This window comes from Phragmites australis, chromosome 24 (assembly GCF_958298935.1).
Source record: "Phragmites australis chromosome 24, lpPhrAust1.1, whole genome shotgun sequence".
Taxonomy (NCBI): domain Eukaryota; kingdom Viridiplantae; phylum Streptophyta; class Magnoliopsida; order Poales; family Poaceae; genus Phragmites; species Phragmites australis.
The window spans coordinates 3863515-3884740 of record NC_084944.1 but is presented as its reverse complement, the minus strand read 5'-3'; the positions used below and the strand labels follow the sequence as shown (position 1 = coordinate 3884740).

Below are 21226 nucleotides of genomic sequence, written 5' to 3'. Positions count from 1 at the left end.
TGACTTGTTTTTGTCTTTACCATCTCCCACTAGAGTCTGGTTTGTTCTCAACTTCTCATGGCATGGCATGGCATGGCATGGCGGAAGAGAGAGAGAGTTATGCTACAGTAGCGATCGAGGCGTCTTCATTTCTGCCATCGATTTGGCCAGCCCTCTCTCCACTGGTGCCCTCGCTAGCGTCGAAGGAGGAGAGCGACCAATCCTCTATGGGCGATGTGTCTCTAGCTAGCTAGGTTCAATTAGATAGCATCAGCTTCGGTGAGGTCATCGACGGTGACAAGCATGTGAGGTATGGCTTTATCCACCTAATGTGATTGGGTTGGATTCTTTTGTTCCCCTTCTTAAGGATGTGTTGTTCTAAGTCATTGGTTGCTCTGGTGGCTGGAGATTGGAGGTTTGGATCACCTTTTTGGGTTACTCTGAAGGGGTGGTATAAGAGTTTCTTCTCTCCTCCCTCTCTACAAAGAGATGGCCGATGTCCATCGTTCATTGGATTCTACGAGTCTCAGTGGATATCCTTGTATGTTGTCTCTTGCGGTTTACCAAGGTCGTTAGAATCTCTGTGTTGGATCTGGATGTAATATTCAGTTTCATTTTCAATTTTCGGTCTGTGTGTTCTTGGTTTGTAACTTTTATGTTTGTCAAGGGTCTCTTTGTAAGTTTGTGGATGTACACAACAGTAATCAATAACATAATCCAAACTTTTCCAAAATAAAAGAGAAAAGGAGAGTTGCAAGAGAGAGAGCCCCACAAAGCCGTCGCCTAGCTTGCTGCCTTGCCACAGCTGCGGCTGCCACTGTCCCTCGTTGTTGACCAGAATTTCCAGTAATGCCCCCACTCCTGTACGCTACACTCTCCCCTCTGCTTATATCTCTCCCCTCTCCTCACCAACCAAATCCCTCTCTTCCCTCTTTTCTCTCTCTAGTTCCCAAATCGCAGCAGAAACAACAGATCCAATACATACTAGGTTCCATTGCATCACACATCAGTCACCCCAAACCATCAAATCAGACGCCCATCAAATCACACAGGCAAAGAGGAGAGAGAGAGAAACAGAGAGGAGGAAGATGAGAGAGATATACTACTAAAGCAATCCATCTATCCATCAGTCAGGTAGCTCGCCAGCAATCGCCCACCGCCTTTCCATTCACGTACACCACCATCCTCCCCTAAGCTCGGCTCAGTTCGTTCGTTGCCGCGTCAAATCGACCCAAGAAACCAGCTTGCTTCGCGTGCTCTGCTGTTGCTACCACCACGTGCCTGAAGAAAGCAGCGATCGATCGGTCATTGTTGGTCGGCATGTCGTCCTCGTCGTCGTCGGCCTCCGCGGTCTCCGCCGCCGCCGTGTTCCCGCAGACCCCGCACCTGCAGATGCCACCGCCGCTGCTAGTGGAGAACCTCCCGCCGCTGCATCAGCTCTCGCCGTTGGCGGTGGCTCCCGCCTCCGATCCGGAGCAGCTCTGCTACCTGCACTGCCACTTCTGCGACACCGTCCTCGTCGTCCGTGATCGAACCCCTGCTCTCTAACTCTCCATGTACCTTCAATTTTCCATGTTCTTTAACTAGCTTGAGGTGCGCGTGGGTGCAGGTGAGCGTGCCGACGAGCAGCCTGTTCAAGACGGTGACGGTGCGGTGCGGCCACTGCAGCAGCCTGCTCACCGTCAACATGAGGGGCCTCCTCTTCCCGGGCACCCCGACGAGCACTGCCGCCGCGGCCGCACCGGTCTCCGTTAGCACTACTACTACCGCCACCACCACGCCCCCGCCGCCGGCCGCCGGGGCGCACCACGGCCCGTTCCACCTCCCCCACTCCCTCAATCTCGCGCCCACCACTCCCCACCACTCCCTCCTGGTAACACGTCCTTGCATGCGCCAAAATTACCGGAGCTAGCTATGATCTCACATATTGCATGGTTAATCTTGCGCCTGTGTGCGTGCATGCAGCACGAGATATCGAGCACGAACCCGAGCCTGCAGCTGCTGGAGCAGCACGGCCTCGGTGGCCTGATCGCCGGTGGCAGGAACGCGGCCGCGCCACCGCCCGCAACAGGGAAAGGAGCCAAGGAGCCGTCGCCGCGCACCAACCCCGTCGTCAACAGACGTGAGTCCACCTAATTAAACTTCCATGCACGTAATCCGCTGATTTTTTTTTTCGCCATCAGATTGTCCAAGTTTTGCTCGGTTTCTTGAGATCGTTCGGCCTTGTGGCAGCGAAGCCGTTAAACTCGTCTTCCCCACGATAGCTCTGACGAGAGAGAGAGAGACTACGCGTGTGTGTACGTACATGTGAAGATTCCACAGTAAGTGCGACGCCCAGTCGCCCACACCGGGTTCTCAACTGTCCGAGAGGCAAGAGAGAACGGCACATCTCTTTGTTTCCTTCTCGAGCTCTTTTCACTGTGAAAAATAGTAGTTGTCATCCTTCACTGACCTCGCGTGTCTGCACTTGGAACCGAGCAGTGACGCGCGCATGCTGCTGCGGTGCTACCTGCATGCAGAGCTGTGCGCCGAGCTCCAGCGTCACGGTCCAGCAGCCGTGTGCGCTGCTGAGCACTGGTCGTCCATGCATGACTGCGTGGCTAACAGGTTTGCTTGTCTCTCTACAGCTCCGGAGAAGAGGCAGCGCGTGCCGTCGGCGTACAACCGCTTCATCAAGTGAGTAGTACTAATGCTACATTTTCCATGCTGTGCGTTACAGTGCGCAAGTGACTACTGGTGGTTCTCTCGGTCACGGCAATGTCGCCTCGGTGGCAGCAGCCGGCCTGGACCGGGGCCGGGGTGCAGAAGCAAGAGCTTTTGCAGAGGCAGAGAGAGACCTGCTTGTTTTTGCTCTCTCTCTCTCTCTCTCTCTCTCTCTCTCTCTGAGTAGCGAGATTAATGAGACGTGGCAAATGATGCATCGGTGATGGCAAATAATGGGAGTGTCACCTTTCCTTTTTCTGGCTTCCTCTTGTGGGGAATGCAATTGCAGGGAAGAAATCCAACGCATCAAGGCTGGCAATCCCGACATCTCGCACAGGGAGGCCTTCAGCGCGGCTGCCAAGAACGTCAGTGGTCTCCTCTCTTCACCTAACTACATCTTTCTCTTTCTTTCTTAATTTCTGGTCTGATCCCTCTAGGGTTTTGCTCCTGCCTTTACTGTCCCTAGGGTTTCCCGATCTTTCAAAATCGCATGATAGGAGAGTCCATACAATTCACTTTCTGAATCCTTGTTTGGTGTGGTGTTTTTGTTGTTGCTGCTGCAGTGGGCTCACTTTCCGCATATCCACTTTGGCCTCATGCCGGACCACCAGGGGCTCAAGAAGACCAGCATGCTACCTCAGGTGACTAAGCAATAAAATCTAGCTGGCCAATCTACATACTACATGAAGAAAAGAAAAGGCATAAAATTAAATTGCTAATACCATGCTCCTTTTTCTTCAAGGTTCAAAGTGAAAACCAATGTGATATTCAGATCTCAGCGTTTCTTTCGAAAAAGGAGAGAAGTGGGTGTTAATCTCCCATGCTCTGAAACAAAATGAACTTTTTATATTAGCTTTGTTCTTTTTTATTTGATGCTATTGACTTTTCACGGTTGTCGGGGTGTCAATTTGAAAATTAATTTTGTGTAAATCTATATTAATATTGGAAGAAAATATATAATATTATGAATGTATTTAACTATTTATAATGAGAAAAACTAAGTAATACAATTTTTATCTAAACAATCTATATATTGTTTTATACATATAGGTGGTTAAACCTTCAAAACTGATGGTGTAGATTCGATGACGTCAAACACAAAATTAAAGAACAAATTGAAGGGAATATATCTTTGTGCAAGTCTAAAACCATCCCTCAATATATAATCCCACAGGGTAAATCACGGCCTGCTTTTCTTAGATTATTCAAGCTTAAACCACTAGGATGTGGATGAATCCTAGCTAGGATTCAAACCAGGGTATAATACAAGAGTCCATAATAGTCTAGGCCTTCGATCGCTATTTTTTTATTATCCGGAAATAAATTCTACAAATTTATGTTTAACTGTGAAGAGCTTCCATTGTAATTTTTTTCTCTCTATTTGTAAGCTGTCCGATCCTTTTCTGTTAAGTCATAGTTGAATTCCTTGGCCACTGGATAAGCTTTAAGAATATGTTTGGAATTTATTATTCTGATCGAATAGTTCAAATCGAGACATGAAACACATTTTTGTTCATATATGTAGCCACAATTATGGACTCTTGTATGATATATAAGAGCGCTAGTGTTTTTAGCTAGAACTAAGCATTTCCTCGGGCGAACGATTCAGGGTGAATTTTACTTACCAGACCTTTGGTGATGTTGTTTTACCAGGATTACGAGAGAAAGGACGGCCTTCTAAAGGAGGGGTTCTACGCGACGACGGCTGCCAATATGGGGGTTGCTCCATACTGATCAAGCTTAATGAACTAGCTAGCAAAATATTACTGCAGTTAATTACCTCCTGCTGCTGAGAGTCTCCTTAGCTACTGGTTCCTATCAGCAAGCTATATATCTGGGGCGTACTGTACTCTTGTTACTTGATCACGTCCGCTCGGTCCGCTGCTCGAATCACGTACCTGTAATGTTGATCGATCTACCTATCATTGCATGGTTAGCTTGCTCTCGTATATGTGCTTTTGTTTTGCTCAGTTGATGTGCTACTGTGCTAGCAGCAGCAGCAGCAGCAACTTTCTCCGATCTGATACTACTATGTTTTAAACTTCTTTTATTCTTTGTTTTTGCTCTTGGCTCCCTGTCGAGTAAAGGGAGGCCAGGCAGCCACGTTCGTGCACTGTCTGGAATCATCCAAACACCGCCATGATTCAAAGCAAGCACCCCCGGCCGGCACTTTCCCCTGTTTGCGAATTCCCTTGTCAAACCGCACAGTGCCGCTCGGTCCCCGGAACGCGGGGGGCGTGCGCAGCGCAGCGCCGCCCCGGCCGGGCCAAAAGCGAGCGCGCGGCACGCGCAACCGGAAAAACGCGCCACGCCGTTAAAGCTACTAGCTCCGAGGCTCCGCGCCGGCCTGCCTGCCTGCGGCCGCCGCCGCCGCTTTGAGCGCCACCCGCTACTAGCTCCACCCAGCCTACGCGCGTCGCCGATTCGTCCCGCGTTCGTGCGCCCACCAGACGGCGGCCGGCTACGTTCGTTCGTGCATGCTTCGCGCGCCGTCCTTCATTCGTTCACGTCCCGAAATCCCCATTCGCGGATCACATGAAACACGCGGTGGAGCTCGGAGGAGAATGCACACGCGCGTACGTACACGAGTGCCGCGGGCCAGCTGTGGGTGGTGTGAGGGAAGGAGACAAGAGAATACACAGGAGAGCTGGAGCAGTGGTGGTGCCAATGCCAGTATACCATTGGTGGAGGAGCTGGGCGTTTGAATTCCGGGGAAGGGTGGTGCGTGGTGGTATCTGGATTGCTATGTTTGTAGCCGGCGGCGGCCGGTGCCCATGCATCTCCTGGTGAGGTGAATTTGCTCCGAGAGCTGGCATTTCTTGAGTCCACATGCACATGTGCATGCACGGGTCGGATTGGGTTCCCTGAGTTTTGGGAAGCTGGCAGATCGATCCAACAAAGCATGCATGGGAATATATTGAACTGTTTATTTTATTCATTTTTTTTTTTACAGAATTCTTGTGAAACTCTTGCTTGCCAAAGAATCGGTTAAAGTGAAATCGAGGGTTCAGTTCATCGATCGTAACTGTCGCTAAGTTCTTTGAGATCCACCTGCTGCTACAAGTTGAAAATAGTTGGACGTCTAGCTCCATGTTTTCTTAGAAATCCATATAATTTTTAGGGGGGAGCTGCTCTGCTCGGTTTCAAGGGGAGCATGGTACACCACGTACTGAGCACTGACATACAAGAGCTCATGCAAGCAACTGCCGTATGTAGCCCCATGCTCGTCGGCACGTTGCAGCCTGTGCCCTGTAGCCCGGCGTCTAGCATGGATCGGGTATCGATTATCCCGTTTGTCCATTCCTAGGAAGCAGAATCCTGCAGGTTGATCAGAGTTATCACCAAACCAAGAAGTAGAATCTCAAGCTATATTAACCCCGTAAGCTTCTTGCCTCCAGTAAAACTAACGAATGCATGCGAGTAGGCGACTTGCACTGTAAACTCTCGCGACCCTTCAAAAGAGCATGTGCCCTTTCATGGGCTGTCGTGGCAGACGCGGGATTTTAAAATTGAGTGTACAAAGGAACCGAAGAATTATCCCATAAAGAAAAAGGTCCAAAAGGCAAAGGGTAGAGTAAAAAATAGTTCCTTAATCCATACAACATAATATTCAGAAACTCACAAACTAATTAAGGAATATTACAATTTAATTCCAGAAGGCTTTTAAAAACAGAGATTATGGCTTCATCATTGGCATATAGAAAACATTTCTTCTGTATTACTGTAACCAAGTGCCACGGACGGTGTTGGCACTATTGGCGTGGCCTCCTCTATAGCTGCCTCCACAACAGGTCGCCCCTCGCTGCACTCCGGCTTTGCCATGCGTGCTCCCATGGACCAGGCTAGTAAGGAGAGGCATGTGTCGCTGTGTCACGGTGTTGACCGTCGTCATCGGCCAGAGGACCAGCGGCGCGAGAAACCCTAGCTGAAGAAGGGGGACCAGGGCAAGGATTAGTTGATGTGGATGCAAGAGCAGGGCATAGTCACCAAGTTCCTAAGTTGATGGGGTCGAGTAACTAGGATTGAGCAACACTTGAGAAATGTTGCGTCAAGGAAAGAACCATATCATTCCAACGTTCCCAAAACAGGGATGACGTTGCTAGGACAAGGAATGTAGCATGGTTTCACCTTCCTAGTGACTAAGTAGCTCCTGACTAAGTAGCAAGGAGCGAGAGACAACGACGAGAGGGGGAGGCAATCGATCTGCGCTTAGCTCTGTTGATCTGTTCCTAGTGGTTTTCACCTAGGCCAAACGAGTGGGTAGCATGGATCTATAGTTCTGCATTGCACCGGCATAACACGAGAAGGGAAGGTGAGGTGGGGGGGGGGGGATGGACGGACGTAGCCACTAGGCACAACACACGAAAGGGAGGTGAGGGGATGGATGGATGTGGCCACATGGGTTGTGTACGACAATATTTTGTCGTATATATACGCAAGACGCATGTATATGTGTGTGTATATATATATTTATTTATTTAACAATATAAAAAAAGGAAGAAAAGAAGAAGCCTGGGAAGCACATTTTCTTTTCAGCCCATGTGCATTTCCTTCTCCTGTTGAACCAGCCCACGCCCTCCTCTTCTCCTTTTCTGCAGCACAGAACCAGAGAGCAGGCCACATGCTTTTCTCTTTCCTCCAGCCGCAATAACATCAGCCGAGCTGCACCTGTACTATCTCCTCCCCAAACCAAATCAAATCCGGATTGAATTCCTCTCTATCTCCAAGCCAAACCACCATAGATCCTCTCCTCTATCTCCAAGAGTCCACGTGAGCCCAGCTGCAATCTCTCTCCTCTATCTCCAAGAGTCCATACAGGATCAAATCTCCACCCAAATCCAATCGGATAGAGCTGCAACCAAATCTTTCAAATCCCAACCGATTTACCTTTGCTACCACCTATATAAAGAGGAGGTCTTGATCTGTTGAAGAGAGGAAGAAAAATTAGAGGAGGGGGGAGGCTTGGACACCTTGGTGAGGCCCTATTGCATCCAATTGCTGCCGCACGAAATCGCCGCCGCCGCCGCGCAAGTCCGCCGCGTGCCGTGAACACAGAGCGCAAGCCGTCGTCGCCATGAACACCAGCTGCATCTCCACCGCTATTGACTCGCAAGGTGAGCCCCCGGCATGATTGCCGTTACTTCCCCTCTTTATGTTCGTGCACGGCCGTGCCGTCGTAGCCGGTGCTCCGGCCGCGCCGTTGCGCTTCTCCCTCTCTGCTCTGTGATAGCCCGGCCTTCGCGCCGTCGTGCTTTTGCCGTGGCCGGTGATGTTAAAACTGAGGCCCGATCGCCATTTTTTTTTCTTTTTGTTCTTGCCCGTGCCTCTGTGCGTGCCATCGTGCCGCCTTGAGCTCACTGTGATGTCGTCGTGCTCGCCGTGGCCGGTGATAAAAAACTGAGGCCCGGCTGTGATCCCCTCCTCCTCTCCGTGATGGTCGCATTGCTATTGCGCTCACACTTCTCCCCAGTCATCGAGCCGTGGCGCTGCTGCATATGTTGTCTCTGTGACGCCTAAACCCGGCCGTCATGCCGTGCGCATTGCTTGCCGTGGCCGGTGATGCTAAAACTGAGGCCCGGTTGTCGCCATGTACCTGTCTGTTATGCGCGCTGCTGTGTTTCAAAAGAGCCCAGCCACCACATCTTGGCCGCCGTTAAAAATCATCTTCTCGGCTAATCTTGCTGGTATATGGAGATTATTGCCATATTCTTGACTGATGGCTGCAGATTGCCATTTGATGCTTGATGGCGCTAATGTTTGGGTACTTTGTGATGACACAGCTGTGGTTGCTATCCAGATTGCTTGCAGTGGCTATGCGCAGGGAAAAGTTATTCAAAGGGCTTCATTTGTGGTAGCCCTGTTGATTTGTTCAATAAGCCTGATGGTGACTTGGTGGTATTGCTAAAGAGCTATCTGTTGCTAAAGGTGTTGCTGGGTTATGATCTATTGCCTGCATGTTTGACCTGCTGCTACTCAGTTGTTATGGCACTGTCAAGTGGCCGCTTGTGTTGCTTCACTGTTATCTTCCTGCCGACAGATGTGCTATTTGGCATGCTCTTTTGCCGAGCTGATGAAAGGATGATGTTGTTGTGGGCTTCTTCTGGCTGCCCCTGTATCAAGTGATACAATTGCAGAGATTCTGTTACTGGTTGCCACCACGTCATTGCCTTTGTGGCTCTGTTGATTGGTTGGTACTGTGGCTTTGCCTTTGTGGCCTAAAAAGTGATCACCCTCGTCTTTATGGTCTTCGCCTTTGTGGCGCGTTGCCTTCGGTTGGCCGATGAGGACAAGTCCGAGGCCCAAAGAGGAGCTAGTGAGTCAAGCACGGCGTCGGAGCTCCCGGTTGTGGCCATGCTGCTGCTTTCGGTCGAAGCTACGCGTCGTGCCGCGCTCCTAGCCCACCTCTTCATAAAAACACAATTCTGAGGCCTATGTGGCCGATGATGATCCGGGATACATAAACAGTTCAAAAAGCTTATGCCAGACTGTTGTCCCATACTTTACCGCATTTTATTGCTAACATTTACTTTGCTTGATCTTTGTTACATATGACTACAGCCTTGCAGACTCAGAGACGACCTCGCTATGACGACCGCCAGCGCACTTAATCGGAGGTAGCCCGAAGACGGGCGTAATTAACCGGAGAGCTTCACGAAGCCCCGGGAACCAAGACAAAGCAATCGCCAGATCGTGAAGATAGTCAGATAGCGTGTGCGTTGTGGAGTAAAAATGTATATGAGAAACTGTACTTTATGATTTCGACATGAATGAATAAAGTTACATGTTTTCGATTATTACATTCTCCTGTCTCTTGTATACTCTGTATACTGACACGCCCGCAATATTACATACACAGTTTCAAATACAAATTCAAACGCGAGACGTTTCGAATCCGCGAAACAGGTTGTTTCACAGTTTTGGACTTAAATATACCTAATCTGATCTAACTATCGATATGTATATGTAATATAAATTGTAAACTACTAATTTTTTGCAAAAAAATATTAGATGCACATATGTACACCCTTGACCTGAGGTAAGGCCGCACCTGTGGGTTGTTCAGAAGAACCCGGGGAAAGCTTCTGGTTTATCTCTACAGATTAGTCGAGTCAAAATAGCAACGGACAAAACAGCCTTCGCGTAGCTCTGTTCTGGTATGGCAAGGCCGTTGTTGCCTTGGCGGCCAATAGAAACAGCGGCCAAAATCCGAAAGCACCGGCCAAAGCCACATTAAACAAGTTCACATTGTGAATCCACAGGTTTCAAATATTACATTATATGATTCGAGTTGTTACAGTTAAAAAAAAAAACAGGTCCGAGATGAACAAGTTAACACCAAACTAGCCGAATACACGACGCAAAAGGCAGAACAGCAGCACAAGTGCAAAAGTTGACATCTTCTGCCTCCAAAATGACACCTGACATCCACTGAGCAGCTGAAAGCCTGAAATGATGTGAATGTTTTGCAGAGAAACCATCATTAGCATCAGAAACACACTAGACAAGACAGATTAAGCTGTGAGTTGAAAGAACATACTGCACCACCAATAGTACCTTCAGTTCCTGTACTCATCTGCTTCTCGGTGAAACTGGTACGCACCTTCCTCGTATGCCTCACCTTCCTCAGGGGCTTCATGTTCTGTGTTGTTAGGTTGCGCTTGATAGTTGGCTGCCATCTTGCTGTACGAGTCTTATGGATAGTACTCATGTTCATGTCACTTTGAGCGCTCAGTTTCATGTTTATGTCGCTTTGAGCGCTCAGTTTCATATCCATGTCCATCTTGACCATAACTATATGTGTCATGACCCTTGTGTTGCTCATAGTGGTTATAGCCATATTCCTGACCATAATCAGCCATATTTCTTTCATGCCTAGGGTCACCAGTGCCACACTCAGCATCACTATCATGCAAGTGACCGCGGTCACGTTGGTGACCTGCACGCTTGTAATCTCTGTCACGGTCCCTGCCCCTGTCACGATGTTGGTCATGAGAACGCTCGTGTTCCCTCTCCCTACCATGATCCCTGTGCTTATCTCTATCATGACAGTCACGCCCACGGTCTCTTTCCCTGTCCCTCTCTTGGTCCTTGTCCTGTGTCCTATCACGATCTCTATGGTTGTGCCTCTGTTCTCTTGATTCACGATCACGAGTCCAGTCATGCGAACGTTCACGGGTTCTACCATCCCGATCCCTTCCCTGCCTTCTTTCATGAGATTTGTCCTGATCCCTGCAGCAAATATAATAGGAAAAAGAAGCATAATATAAACACCAATGTAAGGTACGCATCATCATCATCATATTATTGTTATTATTGTTTGTTTGTTATTTTGTGATAAGGGTTACCTATCTGCATGACGATCATCCCTCCTAGGCTCCTCTGATCTGGGGCGCCCAGCAAGCTGTTGCTCCCTGATAACCAGAAACAGGTGTCAAGACAGTAACGAGCTGTCCATATTCCTAGACAACAATACCAAACTTCTAGAAACCAAATGACGGATAAATCGAGAAAAGAAAGAATAAGGTAACATACAAGCACCATTAACATACAAAACATCAAGCCGATCCTTTGCTGCCAAATCAGATTATTTATACCTTGTCCTGAACATAACTAAAATCACTGACTTTTGAAGCGATCAAAAAGAGAGAATGATTATACCTAGCACCACGCTTGTGGTCAGCACCTTCACCACCAATCCTGCTCGATCCAAGTCCACCACCTAGCCTCCTGGGTCGCCAATTCGGAACAGTTCTACCGCGCTCCACATCAACTAGAACCCTCTTGTTGTCCACTTTTCTCCCATCAGCTTGCTCGTATGCATCTGGTAACAACCAAAATCAGGGAGGAAATGATAAGACATCAAGCTTGTGAAACTAGTATGCATGGAACATTTGCTACCACAAACTTACTTTTCATGTCCCGAGTGTGCACAAACTCTACGAATGCGTATCCTCTGGGTTTATTTGTTTCTTTGTCAGTCACAAGCCATACCTGCAAAGCTCCAAGATAGTAATCAGGCACTTTCTAGAAATAAAGCTGTATTGAACTTGAGAACAAGAAGATATCACTTGTTATCACTACGATAGTTTGTTTGGTTTAACATATTCTATCGTGCACGACAGAAAGGCATAAAGCCTAACTAGCCGTGCTAACCTTGCATGTGTAGAGCTTCCACATGAGGATTGAAATCCCGTACACACCGACAAAGTTGGAGGAAAAAGCGAAGGCTAGCCGGTTGGTGCATGTTGGAAAATACATTGCACATCCCCTTACCAGGGAACTTACTAAAGGGAAATAAAGTGAATGGCAGCATACTAAATACTATACCAGTTACTCCTCTCCATTGTAAATAATTTGTTCAACCTTCGTGATCAAGACAAACAAATAACAACAGCAGTTACAGGAATTAAGGTGATAAATATAAGCTGAACGATGGGAAGTTATTCCTTACACACAGGAAAATGGAAGAATATTGAACTCTAGGAGTTGAGAGATGCCATTAGCATTACATTTTGATGTTGTTTCCTCCGTGAGAAGCATAAGTTGGCAGCAGCAATAGCTTTAACAGCTCATTTAAAGTAACTATAAACACTATACTCACCAGCGGACCTACGCAATTAAGTCAGAATGTTGAAACCCCCTGCCTGCAGATAAGCAGCTTAAAAAAAAAAACCCTGATATACACTTATTTGTGTCACCGTCACCATTCATCAAGCTTGTTTGCTCAAGTGGGAGATGAAAGTTTGTGCAATGGGAAAAACTAATCATAGAAATATCTCTACCTTGCTTCCTTTGGCAGAAACAAATGAATTTCCTTTGTTCCTTGAGAAATATCTCACCAAAAATATAGATACGTAAAAAAGATAACATCAAGGCTGTACGGTGTGCCCAGCTGCAGCCAAAATTACCTTTGCGTATTTTCCCAGAAAAATCTACCAGTCTTGAGATTTTGTACCAACAATGTGCATATTAAAATGGCTAACCGAATATTCAGTGCAAGGGACTAACTTAAATATCAACAGCGACAAACACCTGAACCAAATACTACTCCTTTTGTATCAGGCCATTCGGGTAATCCGGTGTACGAAACCCATAAGTGGAACTTAACTCCCACGTGGTTTTAAAAAGAAGACAGATTGTGTCAGGATCCGACTCTCCCAAACTGAGGTGTGCCTATACAAGTTATTGAAGAGCAAAGAATAAATGTATGCTGTGTTCTCCATACATGAATCACAGCACTAAGTACATATATTGTTAACTACAAAAGTAGAGTTCTATCAATACTATTTTTCTTAAAAAGAAAGAAAAAGGAAAAGGTTTCACAAAGGGAAGTTCTTCATTTTTCTTAGAAAATGAACACTTGCAAAGCATATTTGTCCAAAAGCACAAAAAGAATAAAGATAGCAAACAGCTGCTACTTTTAGAGAATCTTTGGAAAGGAAAGTTTGTAATTCTGTGTGGTGGGAGCAACAGGATAAAAGATAGAACTCCTTATAGCACCTTATCACAAGAACTACCAGGAAGATATATAAGGGCAGTGAAACAACCTCTCTTTTTCTTTCAGTGTTCACCCATGATTGCTACCGATTTGAACAAATTGAACCTTACCAAAGTGGAATAACTTCACCTGCACTGGGATTTACCACATATACTTACCCCTTTAATAGTCCCATAAGCTTCAAACTCCCTTTTAATCCTATGCTCGGGTGTCTCATAACTCTGCAACAGTTAAGCAACTTGATGACCATTGAGCAATAAGTTGCAAAAACAACTTGCCAACTATGCTGCTTTCATAGGAATGAAGGTAGACTGAATGACATGCCAAGTATACTTACAAGCCTTGCAACAAAGAGTGTTTTGTATGGATCTCCAGTGGCATTGGGGTCACTCTGCTGGTCATCTGCACAAAAAGTTCAAAGCAACGATGATACTATACCAACCATCTCAAAGAGAAGAGCAGTGTACCTTGAGGAAGAACTTACACTTCTGAAGCTCTTCAGCAACTTTGACTGCACCTTGATCAAGCTTAAGCTGGCAGATTCTGGCCTTCTTTTCAGCCTGTACATAGCAATATATAATACTCAAACCAGAGATATAATAGCAAAACTGCACTAAAATACACACAGACAATACAGTAAAATAGATAAACTTGAGGGCATAAGTTAACTAATCGATTTAACATTAACAAGGGGGTGAAATCTGAGCAAAACATTATTTCGTTCGACATTTTTAAATGATCCTAAATTGACAAATTAGTTGTTTGAATAAAATGTAAAGATGCCTTCCCAAAGTGAAACATTTTAATTTGACTCTTGTTTACATGACGAAATCTCCAATGCAAATTCATGTATAATTATGATTGCCAGAAACTAGTTTGTGTAACTTAACTATAGCAAACTCAGTTCGTGTATGCTATTCAAGCAGACACAAGTATCAACACTCACATATTAAGAACTACACCCCTAAATTTTCCATGCTCATTAAAATTCTCACTTTATGCAGGTTAACATAACATATGCATTTTTTTTTACTAAACATGCAATCCAACCTCCTCAAAGGCATAATCACACAGCCTAGGTTATGAAATTACTGCTACCTCGATAGAGTATCTTGAGCACATACTATATGATTATGACCAGACAGCAAAGGGATAAGGATAACACTGCATGGCACCTAAAACTTCAGCACAAACAGCAAGAGCAATGACCAAAAATCGTACTCTAGTCTCGCCCTTGAGGACGGGAGGGGCGTATTCTGGGTCCCCGGGCTCCGCGAACTGCGGCACAAACTGTGCCATCCCTGCAACAAATCAACAACAGCCGATCAAACTTTCCTGCCATAGATCACAAACGGAACTTCTGATCCCCCTACACATGACCCGGGGGAACCCGTCGAGTACCGGTATAAGCTGGCAATTTGCGCTTCTCGACGGGCGGCTTGTACTCGAGCGGCGGCCGCGGCTCGAACAACTTCAGCAGGTTTGACGTGAGCCCCGTCGGGTGGCTTTGCCCGATCTGCCACAAAACCGCAACACGTCAGAGCGAATCGAATCAAATGGAGAAGGCGAAAAATGTAGTGTTAGGGTTTATGGGCGGAGGAGGCGGCGGCGGCTTACGAGCTTGAGCTGGAGAGCGTTGGAGCGGTTATGCGCCTTCGCTCGAGATTGCACACCGGCGTCTGGGTCCCGCATCATCGCGTTGCCGTAGTCGCCCATGGCGGCGGCGGCAACGGCGGCCGCTAGAGATTTGAGAGCACGGGGGAGAAACGGTAGAAGCGAAGACGAGACCGAAGAAACTTTTCCGAGCGCGCTCGCTTGCGGCCAAGTCGCGGACGACGCTGTCCGAGCGGCCTGCCTCGCGCCTCGGTCGGCCTCGGGCTGGTCGGCCAAGTCCCGCGCGCGCGTGTTTCATTTTTTTGGTGGGCTAAGATCTTGTTCAGGTCCAGATACATTGCCTCAAACGTATTCGTAGGAATCGATTAGAACGTAGACTTTTATATACAAGATGCCGTGTATTTACAAAGCCATTATGCTGTGATACGTAACACAATGAACTGACTATACATGTTTCTTTACATGACAAACTGACTATATGTTTCTTTACATTATTTCGAAGGGATATGTTTGTGTCCACTGCCCCGGATTAGTTCATGTTAGGACAGTAACGCAGCAAAACTCATTCTGTTGTCCTCCCGTTCCGTTTTGCGATCGATGGAAAGCCGGTTCTGGGCTTCAGGCCCGGACTCGGGAGCAAGCCCCTGGACCACCAGAGATCTGCTGCTGACCCACGCCAGCACGCCATGGCCTCTTCCGGCGCCCAACGGGCCCGTGCGCGCGCTGTGCCGAGGCCCGAGGCCCCAAACGGCGGGCGCCTCCAGGCACAGCGGCAACTCGTCACGAAACCACAAGACCCGACCACGTTTTCTGCGGGAAAGGCCGGCCCGCCTGGCTCGCTCGGCCGCGCACGGCCCCGCCCACCTAACCCGCCCCGGCCCGGCTCCAAGTAAACAACAACACGCGCACGCGCCCTCACCGTCATTTTCCGCCGTCACGTTACGCCCCTAAAAAACCCCAGCCAGCCCACCCTCCCGTTCGGTCTCCTCCTCGGCTGACGCCGCCCCCCCCCCCCTCGCGTCCGTCGCACGCGCCGCCTGAACCCTAGCCTCCGCCGCAGGTGAGTAAGCGCAGTGACGCCGCCGCGCCTCTCTTCTGCTCTCGCGCTCTCCCCGCTCGGTTCCAGCTCTTTGCTGATCCGTCTGATCCTATCGTTGTGGCGCAGCTGGGATGGAGAAGGGGGCCTCGGAGTCGTCGCTCGCCTGCGCTCGCTGCGGCAAGCCCGCCCTCCTCCAGTACGTTTTCCTTGCTCATCCTCCTCCCCGTCGCCGCAAGTGCTATTTGCTGTCTTGTTATTTTTTGGTTATGGCTTTGCTTTGCTTCGACGCATCAGAATTCTCTATCTGCTACCAGGAATTGATTCTTGGGGCAACAATGATGTGAAGCTATTTAGTAAGTTATATAAGATGGATCTCTAGTTTTCGTTTATAGTATGTTAGAACTTTCAACGAGGACCTCGAGTTGTGTGTGTTTTTTTTGGTGGTCATGTGCGGTCTGACAAGCAACGTTATGGTTCGTACCATGGCAAGAAGTACGTAATAGGAATGTTACTTCGTCCAAGTTCTCACTTACGCTTTGTTGGTTTTCAGATGCCCCAATTGCGCACAACTGAAGCTCCCGCGTGAGGGCGCTGCTTTCTGGTGAGTGGCAAGCTCCCTCTTTTTTAGTCAAATTTGCATTGCAACATCATCATAGTAGGTAGCTGTTTGACTGAATAACGAGTTAGGATTTATCTTGGAGCATTTGAATTCAATATTTGTGATGTGAGTTCTGAATGACCTTGTAATAGTAGCCCCTGTTAGATGAACAAGTGTTGGTAAAACATTCTTGACGTTTTGAAGATTTCTGTAGCATCTAGCTATGGCATTATGCGGAAATTCCCATCATCTATGCATACGAATTTAGTGTAACATATTTCTTTAGATACATTTATTAGTGAGGATAATAGATTTGGAATCCTTGTCCTTTTCATTTTGAAGAAAACTTTCGATATTAAAGCATCCATTGGAAGTGTCAGCATACTAGCGCAGGGAAGAATTATGCATCATGTTTAGTAATAGGGCCGTCATCATTTGAAACTAGTGAAAACACTTAATGCTTTTGTGTGCACAAATTATTTACAGCACGCAGGATTGTTTTAAGGCAGCATGGAGCTCTCACAAATCTGTCCACACACAGCAGTCCCCAGAAGGTTGGAAATATTGTTTGAAAAAAGGGAGGACACGTACATTGCAGCTTCCTCGTTTTGATTGGACAGGGTAACATATTAATACCATGTATACGCATTTGTTTTATTGGGTCTGTTGTGTCTATTATCCAGCATACCATTTCTCTAGATTGCTGGATATCTGACCTTACTAAATAAATATGTTCAACCATAGCGCATATGGAACATTTAGAAGAATCTAGCCACTGACATGCAAAAAGTTCAAAGCGGCAAACAAGCTAGTTACTTTCTTTTTGTATAGTATTTTATGCATGAAACGCTAAATTAAGTCCAACATATCTTGACGTCAAACCAATGTCTCTGGTATAGTTACAATAGGCTCACCTACTTATCTATGCTTCACGCATGCATGAAGCAAGTTCTTTAGCAATAAATGCTTAGGAAAGGGTTCCAATATATTTGAGCAACAATTTTGCTGCATGCATGGTGCTCAAAAGCATGCTAGTTCCTATTTAGTTGAACAAATGCATCGCACCATCCAACGTAACACTTTGACTAGTGCTTTCTACCAAAATATGTCATTTCAAATAAAACAAATTATATATTATGAAAGTATTTTTAATGATGAAACTAGTTATACCAATTTTATGTCCTCAATCTATATAATTATTTATATATTGATGGTCAAAGTTAAAATGTTTGACCCAACACAGATCCTATAACGACCTATATTTGCAATCTGAGGGAGCAATACATTTCTCACATTTTATTGAATGATTATTATTGCAGTCCTTTGAGACCGTATCCAATATCAAAGATGCGTGAGGTGCCAGATGAAGTTGAGAAGCCTGATTGGGCGCTGGATGTAAGTTCTCATTGTTATTGAGTGTCTTTTCCTCCATTGTCTGCATGCCATGTTGTCATTATCACTTGAACTGATATATCTCTCTAAACATGAAAAAAAGATTATGTTGGACCTGTGTATTGGTACCTTGTAATATGTTCCTTTTCATCTCTCCTGACATTATCTTACATTTTTAGGGAATCCCCAAGATTGAGCCAGACAGTGATTTGCAGAAAAGAGTAGAGGTAAAATTCATCATTGATTTGTGAGTATCACATATGTTGCACACACAAATATCTGATGATTACTGCTGTCTCTGTGACTCTGTAGATTAAGACCCCTGAGCAAATAGAAAGGATGAGAGAAACATGTCGAGTAAGTTCCCAGCACATAAATTAGTGCTGACATATTATAATATCGCTTTACTAACCATTTCTGTTTTTCTTTCCGTACTGTCATTGTTAGATTGCAAGAGAGGTTTTAGATGCTGGTGCTCGTGTAATAAAACCTGGAATTACTACTGATGAAATTGATAGAGTCGTCCATGAGGAGACAGTTGCTAGAGGTCAGATTAACCTCCTTTTAAAATTTAAATGAAACACATCTAACACCAGTTAATTGAGTGATGAATTTAATTTGTAAATCACTCCAATGAAACGCTTAAGAAATATTATCTGCGTCTTAATCTTGCTTATTTCATTCTCATACTGATCATAACTTTCATTCTTCATCCTCAGGTGGATACCCATCTCCATTGAACTACCATTTCTTCCCCAAGTCATGTTGCACGTAGGCTGTCTTTGTTTTAATAATTATTAGCATCAGGACTAGGAGACTGCACAGTGATATTGCTCACATTGTTGTCACTTGTACCCAGGTCCGTCAACGAAGTTATTTGCCATGGAATCCCAGATGCCAGGTCCTATTGAAATTTACACATTAAGATATTTTTTTCATTTCTTTAGTGATATTGATCTCTTTGATGCCTTACTCGAACAAGTTAATGCTTTGGCTACTTTTGATTTACATGTATAAATATTACCTATCTTCTATATTTACTTGATTGGACAAGTTAGGACAACAGCTATACTCTTGCTGCACTGGATAGAATTTACAAATATGTTCAAAGACATCGCATAGACCCTTTCTAAATATCGAATTAAATTCCAGGGCAACAGGTTTTGTGGCCTGTGGCACTATGCGCTTTTAGCTTGTTATTCTAGTGGCTTCTCACTTAGTAGGTAGAAATGGATTTAGATGTGCAAAAGCCAGACTCCAACTTTCTAATATCATGTTGAGCACCAATGGAGCCTGGCTTCTGTTGTTTAGATATGCATCACTAATAGTTTTGCTATCAATAACTTTTGTGTCTAAGTTTGCATGTTTGATTACAATCGATTTCTATAATTCGATCTTGTCTTTTTAACAGGAAACTAGAGGACGGTGACATTGTAAACATCGACGTAACTGTATATTATAAAGGTGTTCATGGTAAAGTCTCTTCACCCTGATATGATGTTTAAATGCTTTATGTTATGCTTTGTTTTTTAATTGGCATATAACTCCACTTCAGGTGATTTGAACGAGACATATTTTGTTGGAAATGTCGATGAAGCTTCCAAACAGCTTGTCCGTTGTACCTATGAGTGCTTGGAGAAAGCTATTGCAATAGGTGACATTCTTTGTAATTTGACCTTTATTATTTTGCTCTATTTCTCTCTTATTCTTTCTAAACTTCAAAAAGAAGGAAAAAAATAATTCCTTTGGTTTGAAGTTCCCTACTACTACATTTATGAGAACATCAGGTCATACATGGAAAGGAGATATGGCATAATTGACATTTGAACTTATCATATTCATGCACAGTTAAACCTGGAGTTAGGTTTCGAGAGGTTGGAGAAATCATAAATAGACATGCATCGATGTCAGGTTTCTCTGTGGTCAGTATCAGATTGGCATTGAATTAACATTTTTTTTATTACTGTATCTATTGTTCATTTGCACCTATGCCCTATTGATTATCTTTGTTTCAGGTGAAATCTTATTGTGGCCATGGCATAGGGGAACTGTTCCACTGTGCCCCAAACATCCCTCATTATTCAAGTACGTTTCTTGCAACTAGTTCCACTTGTCTCTGTTTCTTCTTATATTAGTGCAGTACGTGCTGTAATACTTTACAGATGGTATATTCAATTTGTGGTGCGCTTGTGTTATTCAATGTAGGAAACAAGGCTGTCGGTATCATGAAACCTGGGCAGACATTTACAATTGAGCCAATGATTAATGCAGGCAAGTGGATATTGCGTAACACTGGCAAATTTCAAAGCTTATAATGTGCAGTTCAAGAATGTTCCTTTCATGATGCAACAACAACAATAACAGCCTTTGTCCCAAGCAAGTTGGGTAGGCTAGAGATGAAACCCACAAGATCCTACTAAAAGATGATGAGAAAACAATAATGATAATAAATGTACTAGTAATAGTAAAAAAAAAAAAATGGTATTTTTTATTATTACTAGTGCCTTTACTACCTTTCACGTCTTAAATCAAAATACCTGGGCCTTCAGCGTTATTGTGAACTTTTTATATTCTGTAGGAGTTTGGCAGGATCGTCTATGGCCTGACGATTGGACTGCAGTGACTGCAGATGGTAAACGGAGTGCTCAGTTTGAGCATACACTTTTGGTAAGTTTAATATGTTTTGGGTTTCTATCATGTTGTTTAGAGGAATTAACGTCTTGTCCAAGTGGATACTATTTATTATGCATACAGTTTTTGATATGTAAAGAAGAACAAGTCTCGCACCTGCAATGTAATTTAATCCTATGTTGACTTGCACCGGTGACAAATTTAAACCAAACAGGGTTTCTAGCCATTAAGCTTGTTGCTATCTGATATGTTTTACAAGAAAGCTCATTTGGATCTTAATGCTGTTTAATGGTATATGTGAAACTTTCTTGTCTGTTTGCTCTTCTATTCTCCAGGTGACGGAGACAGGATGTGAAGTTTTGACGGCACGGTTACCTTCATCACCGGATGTCTTTCCATGGTTGAAGCCGTGATACAGCTGCTCTAGGCACCAACAAGCACCGGAACAACAATTTTTTGATGCTATCGATATATTTGTTCCAGTACACACAATTGATGTCTCGAATGGTTTTAAAAACGTTTTTTTTTTCAAAAGTTTCCTTGACCATGGCCAGGAGGCAGGAGCTGTTAGCTGGCCCGTCACATTTCAATCTTCCTTTGTTCTTGATGCTTTTCAACTTCAAACATCTATTTATCAAGCATAGCCCAAAACAAAAAAACATGCGGCTCAAAACGACATCAACATTCTAGGTACCCAGTGCGATCTCCAATTTGGGACCTGCTCATGGCTACAAAGTTTTTGCACAAGCAGCTGCTGTGATATTAAGCAAGG

General features: G+C 45.3%; 3 protein-coding genes and 1 long non-coding RNA gene across 4 annotated transcripts; 3 read left to right on the top strand and 1 right to left on the bottom strand.

The window, feature by feature from the left end:
- Nucleotides 1-836: 836 nt before the first annotated feature.
- Nucleotides 837-4571, top strand: LOC133907656 (protein YABBY 3-like). The gene is made up of 7 exons (XM_062349726.1): nucleotides 837-1500; nucleotides 1589-1852; nucleotides 1945-2101; nucleotides 2607-2655; nucleotides 2972-3047; nucleotides 3246-3323; nucleotides 4336-4571. Exons 1-7 carry the CDS (start codon nucleotides 1300-1302, stop codon nucleotides 4414-4416), a joined length of 906 nt encoding a protein of 301 aa, XP_062205710.1. The 5' UTR covers nucleotides 837-1299; the 3' UTR covers nucleotides 4417-4571.
- Nucleotides 4572-7367: 2796 nt separating this feature from the next.
- Nucleotides 7368-9146, top strand: LOC133907843 (uncharacterized). The gene is made up of 2 exons (XR_009908043.1): nucleotides 7368-8366; nucleotides 8463-9146. It is a non-coding gene; the product is annotated as an uncharacterized LOC133907843 (long non-coding RNA).
- Nucleotides 9147-9927: 781 nt separating this feature from the next.
- LOC133907060 (U1 small nuclear ribonucleoprotein 70 kDa-like) lies at nucleotides 9928-15022 on the bottom strand. Its single transcript, XM_062349058.1, has 11 exons — nucleotides 14798-15022; nucleotides 14582-14696; nucleotides 14402-14481; nucleotides 13665-13740; nucleotides 13518-13582; nucleotides 13339-13401; nucleotides 11592-11673; nucleotides 11341-11503; nucleotides 11028-11093; nucleotides 10237-10911; nucleotides 9928-10118 (listed from the first exon to the last, which is right to left on the bottom strand). The coding sequence occupies exons 1-10, from the start codon at nucleotides 14894-14896 to the stop codon at nucleotides 10398-10400; spliced, it is 1323 nt and encodes a 440-aa protein (XP_062205042.1). The 5' UTR covers nucleotides 14897-15022; the 3' UTR covers nucleotides 9928-10118; nucleotides 10237-10397.
- Nucleotides 15023-15724: 702 nt separating this feature from the next.
- On the top strand, nucleotides 15725-21132 carry LOC133907426 (methionine aminopeptidase 1A-like). The gene is made up of 17 exons (XM_062349471.1): nucleotides 15725-15854; nucleotides 15960-16029; nucleotides 16384-16434; nucleotides 16918-17052; nucleotides 17751-17826; nucleotides 18003-18050; nucleotides 18136-18180; nucleotides 18271-18370; nucleotides 18543-18594; nucleotides 18683-18724; nucleotides 19235-19296; nucleotides 19379-19477; nucleotides 19672-19745; nucleotides 19839-19908; nucleotides 20029-20094; nucleotides 20402-20490; nucleotides 20790-21132. The coding sequence occupies exons 2-17, from the start codon at nucleotides 15965-15967 to the stop codon at nucleotides 20865-20867; spliced, it is 1152 nt and encodes a 383-aa protein (XP_062205455.1). The 5' UTR covers nucleotides 15725-15854; nucleotides 15960-15964; the 3' UTR covers nucleotides 20868-21132.
- Nucleotides 21133-21226: the final 94 nt, after the last annotated feature.